A 15,789-nucleotide genomic window follows, 5' to 3' on the forward strand; every position below is an offset into this window, starting at 1 on the left:
TCCTGCTTACTATATCATTGTACATCTGTAGCACGCAATGTTCGTATTATCTAAAGTATTATCTTTCTTGCACTTTTTAACATTACTGTCTTACACTCTTATTGGCACTTTTGTACTTTATGGTTATGTTCACACATGGCAGAACAGCGGCTGTTCTGTGACATGGCTGTGTTACAGAATAGCCGCTGTCTGAGATGTTCAACCCAGACAATACTGCAGCAGTCCCGCACTCCAATTAGCCATAGCACACAATGTAAAATGCATCCGGGTGCCATACTTTACATAGTGTGCACATTCTATCTGTTCATTAGAATCCCAGCCGTAGTGTACACAGTGTGTATATACTACGGCTGGGATTCCATAGGGGTTAATGCCATCAGCTGCTGTGATTAAACAACAGCCGTTGATAGAAACTTGCAACAATGGCCATTGTTTAATAAAGAAAATACATTGTGTGAACTTGGCCTATTACTTTTGTGTACAATTTTTTTGTCCTTTGGGTGGGGGGGGAATACTGCATCACATTATTATTGTGTTCAGGGTTTGATTCCGGGGTGCCCTCTTTTGCTGTATGTGGGGTTTATGTATCTCATTAGTAATGTCATTGTATCATCATTGTATCATAAACCAATGATTTGGGTTCTTTTTATCCTTTTGTGAACAATGAAAGTATTTTATACTTCCCTGTAAGCGCATGTCTTTTTGTTTGTAGGATATACTGTATTCCTTGCGTTGGGATTGTGGCCTTCATTCTTATTATAATGATAATAAGATTACTGCTGAGAAGTGATCCATACAAAACAGGAAATGTTAATGTATTATAGGGCACAGTAGCCAGTGGGAAAACCCTATGATTTTATTTAAAATGTTTTAATACAGACACTGACAAAATTAGAAAAACACCATCAAAAAAAGTTAGAATTATTTAACATAAAAGTAGTTTATAGAAGTTGTTTACTGATAATACATTCCCTTTAAATCAGCAGGATCCACCATCGTTTTTCTGAGTACAGTCGGCTCTTCAGACATACCAGAAGTAATTCAAAGTAGTGGTATACATTCATGACATCGGAATAACAATGCCTACACATAGTAAAGAAATGTATAAGTCTCTACAAAGGCTTACAGGGGTTACCCCAAGATTCATATTTATCACCTAGCCAGTGGAAATCTGATCAGTGAAGTCCCATCATGAGACCAGAGGTCTCTCATATCCCTGGTCAGTGAAGCAGCCGTTTTACCTTTCCATTGACTTCTTATACATCCTCTAAACATGGCTGAGTACAGCACATGCCAATGTATAGCAGCCTCATAGAGTGTGAATGGAGTGGTGGCTGAGCATGTGTGCTGCTGTTCTACTTACTTGGGGGACAAGGGATATCTCTTCTACTGATTATTGGGGGTCTGAGTATTTTGTTCCCAATATACCTGAAAGATATCCTGTGGACAGGTGATAGTTTTTAATCAAGCAATAACCCTTTTACCTTTAACAGCTGAAAACCCCAAAACACTTAAACAAGGTTTGGCTCAAAGTTTACAGATCTAATTTTCATAGCGACATATTTCAGAGAATACCACCATCCGTGCCAGGTGTACCAAATAATCCCGTCATCAGTTTTAGATGTGTAAGGTCCTTTGTAGTACAAGCCATTTAGGTTAGTAGAGTGACACCTGGTGGAAGGATCACAGAAGCGAATTAATACAGTGACAAGGAAGATACAAGCTATTACCAATGATACATAATGTACTCCGGGCAGGGTTTTTATTGGTACATCTTAGCTACAGAGCTTTTCAGTATTGAATTATTTATCGATTTGTAATTATCAAGATGCATCAAATACACTTTGTTTCTTTACATTTATCTTGTGATTTGATCACTTGTTTCTTCTAAAATAAATAAAAAAATAAAGAAAATATGCTGTATATTTCACCTGTGTGTGCTGATCCTTTGGGTGATTATAATGACTCCATTGTATGCAACAATTATTGCCTCTAGCAGTGTGCTATATAAATTACACTTTAACCATATTAACCATGTTACAGTTTATATGTCTATAACTGCACTCAACTAGTTACTAAAGACTTGAAGGATAGATAAGACTTTAAAGATTGATAATTCCTAAAGGCTGAACAGGGTTTCAGTTCAAGGACTGTTCACATGCAAAGTCCAATAACCACCCAAGTTTGCTTATAATGTGCAAGTTTTACTTGCAGAACAGTGCAGATTTTGCCCACACAATCTGTTGCAGATTCCAATCAACAGCCGTAAGCTGAACTGGAAGGTCTACAGGCCACCGAACACCAATGTAGCCTATTGACTTCAGTTGGGTTTCTGGTATGGTGCCCATTCATTGGACTGTAATGTAATGTCTGTAATGTCATGTGTAGTCGTTTGGATAAATACTGCAATCGACCCTCTGACACAGATGTAAACACAGCCTAAGACCTGGTCCACACAGTATTTTTGCTCAGTAGTTAGGTCAGTATTTTGCAACCAAAACCAGCGGATTGAAAACACAGGCTATGTTCACACATTGTTGAAATTGAGTGGATGGCCGTCATTTAATGAAAAATAATTGCTGTTATTTTAAAAAACAGCCATTGTTTTGTAATGACGGCAATTTTTTGCTATTAAATGACAGCCATCCACTCAATTTCAACAGTGTGTGAACATAGCCTTTCTGTGTTTTCATCCATTCCTTGTTTTGGTTGCAAAATACTGACCAAGGAAACATAGCCTTAACCTGTAACTCCTAAACTAGCTTAAAGGGGTTATCCAGCGCTACAAAAACATGGCCACTTTCTCCCTACTGTTGTCTCCAGATTGGGTGGGGTTTTGAAACTTAGTTCCATTGAAGTAAATGAAGCTTAATTGCAAACCACATCTGAACTGGAGACAACAGTAGGGGGAAAAGTGGCCATGTTTTTATAGCGCTGGATAACCCCTTTAAATAATAAACCTGCACCTGGAAGTGGTGCTATATGTATAACTAAGTAGTTAGTAGTTACCCCTGTCCTCTACCATTAGGCCCTGATGGCACACATCTTTGTCTTGAGATGGAGCCCATCATAATTAAAATTGTACCTCTCACTTTTTTAGTGCACAGATGTTACCTGTTATACCACCATCCACCCTTGTCTTCCTCTGCACAATTCTCTTCATAGTTGTCATTGTCCCGATCCCATGTGCTGAACTTCATACCATTGTGGTTTGCCCACCACTGAACTTCTGGATTAAAGCCTCCAGTTAGAGAGTCTCCAGCGGTACCCGAGTACTCTCCACAACTTATCTGGTAAGCAGTCTACAGTGAATGAATAGAGAGAGCAGACAATAATGTTTATTGGATCCTTGGATTAGTTTCTAATACCTGTAACAACCTGCACCCTAGGAAGTGTGCCCTATGACCTGTAATATTCCTCCATGCTATAAGTGTGCAAGATGTTTGTATTTTACAGCATGCAAAAACCATGTCCATGTCGGGTACAAAAGGTTATTTCTCACTAGTCGTCTGTATTACCTCTTCATTCCCCACTCTGAAGCTTTTATAATCAGCATATCTCCTTTGTCCTTCGAAATCCAGAAGGTCAATTCTTAGTATGTAGTCATCTAAGAGTAAGGACATAGAAAATAAAAATAAAACTTAGTGATTAATAATTCATAGTTGATACATCAGGAAGCCTTTTCTGCTTGTACATATTGTTAACACGTTATTGTGCCATAATGTTTGTTTGACATGTTTTTTTTCTGCCATTGTATACTTTTTTTAAGGGGAAGAAACCAACAAAAATGTCAAACCAAAATCATGTTATAAAAGGCAGAATATAGAGTCTTTTAAGTAAAATAAGTAAATAAAACAATGAAATACACAGAGCAAGGAAAAGTACACACATACATCTACTAGCATTATAAATGTGCACAATCAGTGCCATAAAGCAGCCATAGAATTCAAACAGTGCACAGACAGCACATAAAGGCAAAATGAGCTTAAAACGAGGGCAAACATAGCTAAAGGCTATAATGATGTACAGTATTTTGGGCCTTACTGTCAGCCCTATTTTCAGCTTTTTTATGTTCCTAGAGATTTTAAGTCATTTTTGGTCCATTTTGCAGTGAATTAAAGGGGATATTCCCATCTCAAATAACAGTTATACTTGTAGGGCTTGTCAAGGTTTTTTGTTTTTTCTAAATTTTATTAACTTTTTTTCATTTTTTAACAAAGCGAGGCAGAGCAAAGATGACCAAAACAACAACACCGGTGCCCTTTGCACCACGCAGGGCATTAGAGCAAGTGTACAATTAATATATAATTCAGTCGGAACTGTAGCCCAACAACCTCCGTGGGACATTCCCAACAAACCGAGGCTCCCAGAAGACAAAATGGAACAAAGAACACGGGATGGGGAGAGAGCTGAAGCTCAGTTAGGAGACAGTACAGGCAGAAACCAGAGGGGAAGAAGGTGAAAGAAAGAAGGAGGAGAAAAGAGGGGGGGTAGCTGGTGGGGGAGAGCTGGGGGGGGGTGTCGGAGGGGCAGTTGGCTCCTCACTGAGCCAGCAGAGAGCTATATTCGGGAGTCTCAGTGTACTGATCCCAGTAGAACCAGGTTCGATAGAATCGGGAATTCCGGTCATGGAGCTGCGCCGTAAGATCCTCCATGCGTTTGATATCTTCCACTTTCCGAAACCACATGGCTAGACTAGGGGGGTCAGGTTGTCTGGCCCGGGCAGCATTGATCAGGTGTCGGAGGACTGAGGAGCGGTAACTCTTGAGGGGGATGTCCGACACATGCAGGAGGAAGAGGGCAGGAGGGAAAGGGAAAGAGTGGTCAGTGAAGGTGGAGGTAATACGCCACACTTCTCGCCAAAAGGGCACCAGCTTGGGGCAACTCGAGAACGTATGGAGAAGAGAACCTTCCTCACCGCAATTCCTCCAACACTGTGGGAACACTTCCGGGAAGATCTGGTGGAGACGGTAGGAACCCGGTACCATCTAGAGAGGAGTTTATAACCCGCTTCCTGGGTGCGGGAGGATATTGAGGAGGAATGTGTACACGTGAACAATTTGCCAATTTGCGCTGGGGAGAGAGAGGTGTTCAAATCCTCTTCCCAGGCAGCAAAGAAAGGGGGGGAGGTGGCTGGTCCGGAGGGGAGCCCAACATGGCGTAAATTATGGAAAGAGAGTGACGGAGCAGGCCCGAACCTATACAGAGAGACTCAAACTGGGTAAGGGTGCAGGCGAAGCAAGAGGGCATGGGGAGAGTGCGGAGAAAATGATGAAGCTGAAGGGACGTCCAGAACCCCAAAGGAGTGGGGTCTGTCAAGGCGTTGAGGTCCGTCAACGGAGGCCCAAGCCACTCCCCTGAGGAAGGATAGAGCGCGGAAGCATCCAGCTCGGAACCAGAATGCCTTTTCTAGGCGCGGCTGTTTGTGTGCCCATATAAATTTGGTGAGAAAGGACGTCAATCGCCGGAAAAACGACACGGGCATCACTATCGGTAGGGCCTGGAAGAGATATAGGAGGCGGGGCAGGACGTTCATTTTGAAGATGGTGCAGCGGCCGAACCATGAGAAGGTACCTTTGTGCCACCTAAGAAGATCCCTTTCTATCGTCTGGAGCATGGGTGGGAAGTTCATCTTATACAGATCGGGCAAGGAGGGTGTGAGCTGAACCCCCAGGTACTTAAGGGAAGTGCGGGACCATCGGAAGGGAAAAGAGGCTTCGAGGGAGGAGGCCACCTCCGCCGGGAGGGAGACGTTTAGCGCCTCCGATTTCTGCAAGTTGATCTTGTAATTAGAGAGAGAGTGGTAACGGGAGAGTTCCGTCAGGAGATTGGGGAGGGAGCTAGAAGGCTGGGTAAGAAAGAAGAGGAGATCATCCGCATACGCTGCGACTCTGTGTTCCACTGGCCCCACCCGTACCCCCGCGATGTTCGGGTTGCGTCTCACTTGCCTAAGGAAGGGTTCCAGAGTCAGGATGAAAATGAGGGGGGAAAGAGGGGGCAGCCCTGCCGTGTTCCATTGGAGATTGGGAATGAGTCAGAGAGAAGGCCGTTGACCGATACCTGAGCCGAGGGGCGGGAGTATAAAGAGCCAATCCACTCCAGCATATGTGGGCCGAGGCCAATATGTCTGAGTGTGGCAAAGAGAAAGGGCCAGCTTACACGGTCAAAGGCCTTCTCCGCATCCGTTGATAGAAGCATAGCAGGGAGACCAGAGGAGCGGACCTTATGGATTATGTTTATAGCTCTAGTGGTATTGTCGCGGGCATAAAACCAACCTGATCGAGATGAATGATGTTTTGCAGTAGGGGTGTAAGCCGTGCGGCCAGAATTTTAGAGAAGAATTTAAGGTCTAGATTTAGAAGGGAAATGGGACGATAATTCTGACAATGGGAAGGGTCTTTGCCCTCCTTGGGAATGACGGAGATGTGGGCGCGGAGGGCATCCACGGGGAGGGGGGAGCCAGTGGACACAGAGTTAAAGGCCGATAGGAAGTGGTCTCTTAAGAGAGGTCCAAAGGGTTGTCGCACCTTCCTCAGACAGTGCCGGGAGGCCGGAGTCTGCTAGATAAGAGGATATGGATGAAGATTCAGAGGCAGTCGGGGTCGGAGAAATGCCGTAGAGAGAGACATAGTATTCCCGGAAAGAATCAACTATTTGGGAGGAAAGGGTCTGCTTTGAGCCTGCGGGGGTGGAAATGTGGGAAATAAAGGAACGTGCTCTCTGTTGACGCAGGGCCTGAGCTAGGGTCTTGCCCGGCTTATTGCCGAACTCAAAGTAGTGGCGGCGGCATGGTGCTAAGGAGGCCTTGGTATTGGCGAAAGTGAGGTCTCGTAGCTTACCGGGCAAGGCCGCAAGCTCTGCCCCTGTGGCAAGCGCAAGGGATCTCTTGTGCTGTTTGTTGAGGTCCGCAATCTGCGAGACCAGGGACCTGATATGTGCTGCTCTTTCCCTCTTCAGGCGGGAGGCTAGCTTAATAAGGGTGCCCCTAATAAAGCACTTATGTGCTTCCCGCACGATTAGCGGGGGCGAGTCGGGTGAGATATTGGAAGAAAAGTAAGTGGACAGATCTGCCCGGACTTCAGCTAGAACCCCCTGGTCTCTTAGTAAAGTGTTGTTAAGGCGCCAGCGCCACGACCGCGGCTGAGGGGGGGAGAAAGCCAAAGAAAGGGAGATCACCGTGTGGTCTGAAAATGTGATGGGATCTATGGAGGCCGCAGTCACCCGGTCTAAATGGGCGTGAGACACGCCAGTGTAGTCTATGTGAGAGTATGTATTATGGGGATGTGAGAAAAAGGTATAGTCTTTGCCCCGAGGGTGAAGTATCCGCCAGGCTTCCATTAGCTGATGGGAGTGAAGGAGTTGTTTTGCCCGTCGCAGAGAGGGGAAGGAGAGAGAGGAGTGGCAGAGGAAGAGTTAAGAAGAGGGTCAAGCGCCATGTTGAGGTCACCTCCGAAGACAGTCATGCCCTCCACGAAATCCTCCACCTCAGAGAGGCACCGTTCCAGGAAAGCCACTTGACCTGTATTGGGGAGGTAGGCTGTGCCAAAGGTACATAAGACGCCTGCCATTTTACCCTTAACAAAGAGGAACCGTCCCTCTGTGTCCGACCACTGATCTATAAATTCCCATGGGGCCGAGCGCGCAACCAAGATCAACACCCCTTTCATTTTGGAGTCTGGAGAGCAACTGTGGTAGACTTCTGGAAAATGGTGATCTGTTAATCTCTGCACCTGGTCCCTATGGAAGTGGGTCTCCTGGATGAGGACCACTGAAGCCTGTTTCGCCCACCGAAGGCGCAGCAAAGAGGAGCGCTTCTCTGGGATATTTAAGCCCTGCGCATTGATCGATAGACAGAGCACAACCGACATGACTCAGTGAGGAGCAAACCTAGGCTGTTAAGGTGAGGAGGTGGGGGCAGGGAGGGAGGGGGGATAGAAGGAGAAGAGAAAAAGGACAGAAAGTGGGGAGAAAGGGGAGGAGAGAGAAGAGAAAGGGGGGTGGAAGGCAAAAAACCTTCCGAGCACTAGGGAGGTCGGGGTCCCAAAGACCACCGCCCAAGGACCTGTGCGAGGGGTTGCGGGAGAACGCAGAAGAGCTAGCCGGAAGACCCAGTCCGGGCCCTTAGCCAGATACTAGGTAGAGAGGGGACTGTAGCATAGAAGTAGGAGCCCAGTGTAGAGAAGGGTTAGCGGGGATTAAAGTTAGAGAAAGACATCCAGTAAACCCGCAAGAAAACTGCGGGAATCGGGGCTGCAACCTGTGATCACCGCGAACTACAGGACCACGCACCTGGTGGAACCGGTGCGGAGAGAGATTCAAGGCAGATAGAATGTAGGGGAGCGTAGACAGATGGACAAACAACGCCCCAGGTAACCGAACCAAGAGGGGAGCATTTAAGGCATAACAAATGACATAACATGGCACACAACAATACCCAGCACAATTTGACATGGTGTAGTACAGTAGCCCCAGGTCTCCGAGTCGACCACTCGAGTGGGTATAGTTGGGAGGGAAAAAAAAAAGGGGGTGGGAGGGGGTGGGAGCAGGATGGGGGTGGAAGGGAAGGAGGGAGAGGTCCAGGGCAGGGAAAAAGGGTGGGGAGGGGGAGTGTGGGGGAGGGATGGGAGGGGGGGGGAGAGGTCTCTAGAAGGTGGGAAAGGATGCACGGGGGGAATGTGGGAGGAGAGATCCGGGCGAGGGGCATTGAAGGGGGTCAGACATTGAGGGAGCCGTGGTACCCAGCCCCTTCCATTGCGGAAGTCCCAGTGACAACTGTCCATGACTGCTTCTCAGTAGACTCCAGCGTGACCATTGTGTAGTCCCGGACATGAAGCGGGGCGTCCTGGGAGCGGGAGGGGGGGGAGGGGGGGATCAGGTCAGGGGGAGGGTAAAAGTCCGAGGGACAGTTCCGGAGAATGGGAGAGATCGGGGTGAGGCATGATATGGTGCAGGTGGGGGTGAATACCCCTCCAGGGGTCAACGAAACACGGGCAGGTGCTGCAGACCAACGGGGCCTATGGGGCAATAAAGTCTTACTTGGTTACTGGGCAGCAGGTCGAGGCAGTACAGGACAGCAGCACTGTTGCCATTCCAAGCCTCGTCCCATCGTGTGATGGAACGTAGCAGGACTTCTGGTGCCAATCGCCGAGTTAGACCAGGCTTCCCTTAACGAGACTCCGCCGGGCGATGCACAGGGGAGCGGCGGCCTCGGTGACGTGGAGAGCGGGGGCTGCCCCGGCGCGGGGAGCGAGATCTGCGCGGCTCCTGTCGAGGGGAACGGCCACCCGACACCAGTCCGGAGGGTGGAGGCGGTAGCATCGGCTCCGTCCAATCTGGCAGGGTCAGTGTGGAGAGACCACGCAGCTGCAGGGCCCCAGGCAGGTCTGCCGGCGAGCGGAGGAGGTAGGTAGTCCCGGAGTAGCAGATGATGAGATGAAAGGGATACCTCCATCGGTAGGAGGCCCCCGATTCCCGGATAGCGTCCAGCAGGGGGCGAAACATTCGGCGCATAGCCAGAGTGCACCTTGACAAATCTCTGCTCCTTCAAATTCCAGGGGTCCTTTCCCCCATGCTCGCTGGAGGATTACTTCTCTCTGCTAGAAATAATGCACCCGGCAGAGCACGTCTCGAGGGGCAGTTCCGGTCAGGCAAGCGTGGACCGGCTACCCTGTGTGTGTGGTCCAACTCTATATGGGTATCAGTAGGCAGGGGCGGTCTTGGCATTTCTGGGGCCCCAAGCAAAGTCATGTCTGGGGCCCCCCCATGCCCCCCCTCCTCGACATGCGCTGCCCCCCCCCCCCCAGTAGTCCTCTTATAACCCTCCTACCACCATACAGAGATTACATATCACCTCAAAACTGCTCTGAACAAAACAGGAAGATATTACCAATGATGCCATAACATAATACTGCCACACCATGACTCCTATCACTACAGACCCTATAACAGAGTGCAGTTACATCCAGTGACTTACAGGAAGCGTCTTCTCTGATCAGCGTCTTTTACTTTTTTTTCTTTCTCCATCCAGCCTGAGCCACCTTGAAGTCTTCTCCCGGCTGGTAATCTTCCCTCCAGAATCTGTCAGAGAAATATTTTAGGCTCCAACACATACAGTAGTTAGGTCCCCTGTACCCCTATATAGTAGTTACGCCCCTCTGTGCCACCACAGATTAAAGGTGTCCCTGTGCTCCCACTTAATAATTAGGTATGTTCTGTGCCCCAGTATAGTAGTGAGGCATATAGGCACTTCTGTGCAGTCCCAATGTAATTAAGACCGCTGTGTGCTGCCCCCAGTTATATAGACCCCTTGTGCGCTGCCGACAGTAGTAAATACCACTTGTGTGCTGCCCCCTGTAGTATATACCTCTTGTGTGCTGTCCCCAGTGGTATATAGACCCCCCTGTGTGCTCCCGCAGTTATATATAGACCTGTGTGATCCCCCAGTTATACATAGCCCCCCTGTGTGCTCCCCCAGTATACTATATAGACCCCCTGTGTGCTTCTCCCAGTCGTATATACCCGTGTGCTCCCCCCAGTTGTATATACCCCCCGTGTGCTGCCCCCACTTGTATATAGCCTCCCTGTGAGCTCCCCCACTTGTATATAGCCCCCCTGTGTGCTCCCCCACTTGTATATAGCCCCCCTGTGTGCTCCCCCTTATATAGCCCCCCTGTGAGCTCCCCCACTTGTATATAGCCCCCTGTGAGCTCCCCCACTTGTATACAGCCCCCTGTGAGCTCCCCCACTTGTATATAGCCCCCCTGTGAGCTCCCCCACTTGTATATAGCCCCCCTGTGAGCTCCCCCACTTGTATATAGCCCCCTGTGAGCTCCCCCACTTGTATATAGCCCCCTGTGTGCTCCTGTTTATATAGCCCCCCTGTGCGCTCCCCCCGTTTATATAGCCCCCGTGCACTCCCCCACTTATATAGAACCCCCCTGTGTGCTCTCCTGTTTATATAGCCCCCCTGTGCGCTCCCCCGTTTATATAGACTCCCACTTTGTGCTCCCCCCGTTTATATAGCCCCCCTGTGCGCTCCTCCGTTTATATAGCCCCCTGTGCGCTCCCCCCGTTTATATAGCCCCCTGTGCGCTCCCCCCGTTTATATAGCCCCCCTAGTGCGCTCCCGTTTATATAGCCCCCTGTGCGCTCCCCCCGTTTATATAGCCCCCCTGTGCGCTCCCCCCATTTATATAGCCCCCCTGTGCGCTCCCCCCGTTTATATAGCCCCCCTGTGCGCTCCCCCAATTTATATAGGCCCCCTGTGCGCTCCCCCCGTTTATATAGCCCCCGTGCACTCCCCCACTTATATAGAACCCCCCTGTGTGCTCTCCTGTTTATATAGCCCCCCTGTGCGCTCCCCCGTTTATATAGACTCCCACTTTGTGCTCCCCCCGTTTATATAGCCCCCCTGTGCGCTCCTCCGTTTATATAGCCCCCTGTGCGCTCCCCCCGTTTATATAGCCCCCTGTGCGCTCCCCCCGTTTATATAGCCCCCCTGTGCGCTCCCCCCGTTTATATAGCCCCCTGTGCGCTCCCCCCGTTTATATAGGCCCCCTGTGCGCTCCCCCCGTTTATATAGCCCCCCTGTGCGCTCCTCCCGTTTTATATAGGCCCCCTATATATAACACACACAAAAAAAAAAAAAAAAAAAAAACATTTTTACTCACCTGGGTCCGGTGTCTCCTCTTCTCTTCTCGTCTCTTCCCTCTTGTGGCCGCGGGAAGTGTTTCCCCTGCGGTCACAAGAGGCCGCTCTACCGTTGTCATGGCACCGGCGCTCCAGTGACGCCTCGAGCCCCGGCACCAGAGACACAGAGCAGCCTCTTGTGACCGCAGGGAAAACACTTCCTGCGGCCACAAGAGTGACTGACAGGGAGGGAGCCAATGGCTCCTGCCCTGTCAGTGCCGCTGCTGCCTGTAACTATGTGCGCTCGTTACGAGCGCACATAGTTAGCCGCAGCGGTCTTGGGCACCAGAGCGGGGCCCCCGTGGAAGTCGGGGGCCCCACGCAATTGCGTGGTATGCGTGGTGCCCAAGACCGCTACTGTCAGTAGGGTCCCCCAGGTACATATTAAGGCTGGGTTCACACTACGTATATTTCAGTCAGTATTGTGGTCCTCATATTGCAACCAAAACCAGGAGTGGATTAAAAACACAGAAAGGATCTGTTCACACAATGGTGAAATTGAGTGGATGGCCGCCATATAATAGTAAATAACGGCCATTATTTCAATACAACAGCCGTTGTTTTACAATAACAGCAAATATTTACCATTAAATGGCGGCCATCCACTCAATTACACCATTGTGTGGACAGATCCTTTCTGTGTTTTTAATCCACTCCTGGTTTTGGTTGCAATATGAGGACCACAATACTGACTGAAATATACGTAGTGTGAACCCAGCCTAAAGATGTACCTGACTGCTTGTGTGAGGCGGTCGGGGCCAATGTCCTCCGGTAAGCCCCGAATCTTGACGTTATTACGGCGACCCCGGTTCTCGAGGTCGTCCACGTGGGCGATCAAGTCCCGCAGCACCACGTCATGGGAGTCCACTCGAGGTGGTGTCTAGACGGGCCTCCAACCCCGACACCGCTGCAGTAATCGCGGTCATGGAGGATTTCAGGTCCGCCATGTCCCCGGCATGCCACTCCTCCATGCGCGCCAGCTGCGCTGTCAGTTTAACTCTGGTGGGGAGTGCCTGTAATAAGTTCTTTACCTCGGCAAGGAGCGAGGCAGAGGTCACGGAGGCCTGGGGTTCAGTCCCCATGGAAGGAGAGGGTGACGGACCTTCATCTGAGGGCGTCCGCAGAATCCCCGGCACAGACCGGCTCAGCTCTGGGAAAGCCGGCACAGATTTCTGTGTGGCGCGCCTTGTAGCTGGAGCGGCGGCCATCTTTGCCTGCGGCGTGGAGAGCAGTGAGAGACGCGGAGTGCTCAGCGTTACCAGGATGGATCGTGGCAAGGAGGTCCGTGGGGTGGTCAAACGGGTAGCTGGTATCTTCCTACCCCCGGCGGGCATAACAGTGTGGCGGTTCAGAAAGGTAATGTCCCCGTTGTGGAGTGTGGGGCCCGGAGCTGTGGTCAGACGCGTCCTTACGTGGCCATGCTCAAGCCACGCCCCCCCAGGGGGCTTGTCAAGTTAAACATTTTTGCAAATACATTTATTTAGCAAACTGGCCTCCTTCTCTTATACCTCCAGCTCTCCCCTCTAGCTGCTGTCTTTAGGTCCCACCTCCTCTGGCTGTCAGTCATTCTGGAGTAGGTGGTGGTCTGGAGATGTGGCGGTTGGACAAAAGAGCTGGAGAAGAGGATGCCGGATCACAGCAGCAGCGCACTAGGTTAATAAGCACCGCTTGATCTGCAAACCAAGGATCCAGCCAAAGATCAGCCACATTTACCCCCTATAGTCTATGGGGGGAAAATGCAATGTTTTTTTGCAAATACATTGAAAAAGGCCACAGAAAAAAGCATCCTGTGGGCAGGGGCAGACACAGACTGCATAGGGCCCCTGTGCAAAAATTGGCCTGACCTCCCCCCCCCACCCCCATAAGCAAACCAGCAGGGGGTGCAGTATATGTAGATGTATAGAAGTAGAAGTATATGCAGAGGTATATATAGTGCAAACATTCCTGTCCCCAGCCCCTACCATGCAGTGGGTGAACTCTTTAGTTACCATCTATCATGTTCCCATCTGTCTCCCTCCTCGTGCTGCCTGCTCATGTGCCTTCCTCCCTCTCTGTGCTGCCTGCTGATGTGCCAGCCTCTCTCCCTCCCCGTGCTGCCCGCTCATGTGCCAGCCTCCCTCCTTCCCCATACTGCCCGGTGCCCACTCATGTGCCTCCCTCCCTCCTCCCTGCCCTTTGCTGCCTGGTACCATGAAGAGGGGTTAGCGCTCCTTACCTGCCTTCTTTATCGGTCCCTGCGACCTCTCTCCCACTGACCAATTACTGCAGTGGGAGAGAGGCGGCAGGGACCCATAGAGGAAGGCAGGCAGGAGCCTGTGAGTCCGCCACTGCCTGTGGGTTTTGCTAAGTACATATGGACAAAAATGTTGGCCCATAACCTGCCAAGAAAAAAAGAAATTAAATATAGCAAATCTGGGCCACTGTCCAGAACCATTGAGATGCTATAGTTTAAGCACATTTTAAGAGCAGTGCATCCCATACTGCTTTTTTCACTAATTCCCTTAAAAGCAATTTCTACTGAGTAGGGGCAATAGATTTCATGCTCATTGAGGAGATGCAGGGTGAACACTATTACCTGACACCCTGCTGACTCATCTGTCATCCAAGCACCAGCAGAGGTCACAATAAGGAATATTCCTTATCTTTAGACCTTGTAAAATACATGATTTTTCAACATCTATGTAACTGCTTCTGATTTTAGTAGTTCAAGTTTTATCTTCTGTGTGTATTAAATGGAAAACATGGACTGCATTTAGTAAGCAACGTAGAAGGATTTGCTGGCATTTACAGACAGAGATACTGTAAGTGTTTTATTCTAGCTTGAATTATGAATTACTCGTGCGTGAGATTGAATTTTCCCTATCTGCTACCAGACGTTACTTATGTTTTATGTCCCGGTCACAGGAGAGGATGGGAGATAGAAAGGCGTGTTAATAGACGGACATCTCTGTCTTATCTGTCTGAAATGAACTGACATTCACGCTCTATAGATCTTAGCAGTAATATGGTGTAAAAACATTAGGATACCAAGACTTAACTATTTCATGTAACTCCAGCTTGAGACAGAAGTTATTACACTAGGTCTTTTTTCCCCAAACTTTAAAATAACGGTAGGCTAGGTTCACACTATGTAAAAATGTCTTTCATAATAATGGCCATCATTGCACAAATAATGTCCGTTGCTGCACTCCCAGAAATGTATTGTTAGTCCAGATAAATAAACCTGGGCATGTTTTGTAGCAGATCAGGGGAGAGTAATCGTTTTGTGTAATGGTGCGTTTACACGGGCAGATTTATCTGACAGATCTTTGAAGCCAAAGCCAGGAACAGACTATAAACAGAGAATGGGTCATAAAGAAAAGCCTGAGATTTCTCCTCTTTTCAAATCCATTCCTGGCTTTGGCTTACAAAATCTGTCAGATAAATCTCTCTGTGTAAATGGACCCTTATAGCAAACAATGATTAAACGACCAATAAGAAATCGTTGGTCATTTGATCCTTTGCAAATCGTTCAGTGTAATAAGACGTTGTTCGGTCGTTCGAAGTGGCGGCAAACGCATTAGCAGCAACAGGGCTACGACAAGAACAATCATAAGTAACGATCATCGTTCTGTGTAATTAGGCAAACAATTTCAGGTCGTTCGCCATAGCGGTCGTTTGAGATAGTTTATCGTTAATCATCGAAAAATTGCTTTGTGGAATAGGACCCTTAGATCCCAGCAAGCGAGTCTGGTAATACAGGATTTATTCCATTCAGGATCTATAACCATGGAAGCCTGAGATTTGTATACAGTCTTACCTACATGGATAAGGAAAGAGCTGCACAGGTGGAGCAGCAGAAATCCATGTTGTTACAGCCTCACATGCTAAACGCCCTATTACACAAAACAATTATAGGCCATACTAGGCCAATTACAGGTCGTTTAGGCCGACAATCGTTAAGTGTAATAGGACATGTTAAAAGGCCACAGTGTTGAAAGTTCCCGATTATGTCAGCAATGGTCTGCTGCTCGTCGTCCCGTGTAACAGGAGCAGTGACAGCAGACCGCTGATGACTTCACCGGGCAGCCCAAACAATCGTTCAGATAGCCACCCCACTGC

The 15,789-nt window shown here is 48.9% G+C and overlaps 1 protein-coding gene across 4 annotated transcripts in view; it reads right to left on the reverse strand.

Moving 5' to 3' along the window:
* Positions 1-835: 835 nt before the first annotated feature.
* FGL1 (fibrinogen like 1) overlaps positions 836-15,789 on the reverse strand; it is a 34,650-nt gene continuing 19,696 nt past the window's right edge. For all 4 annotated transcript variants that reach the window (XM_069977688.1, XM_069977684.1, XM_069977687.1 and 1 more), the window contains 3 exons: positions 3,519-3,607; positions 3,115-3,302; positions 836-1,671 (listed from right to left, as the gene is read on the reverse strand). In XM_069977688.1, coding sequence (XP_069833789.1) covers positions 1,512-1,671; positions 3,115-3,302; positions 3,519-3,607 — 437 coding nt within the window. In that variant the 3' untranslated portion in view covers positions 836-1,511. The remainder of the gene's footprint in view (positions 1,672-3,114; positions 3,303-3,518; positions 3,608-15,789) is intronic.

Source organism: Dendropsophus ebraccatus, chromosome 7, assembly GCF_027789765.1.
Source record: "Dendropsophus ebraccatus isolate aDenEbr1 chromosome 7, aDenEbr1.pat, whole genome shotgun sequence".
NCBI lineage: Eukaryota > Metazoa > Chordata > Amphibia > Anura > Hylidae > Dendropsophus > Dendropsophus ebraccatus.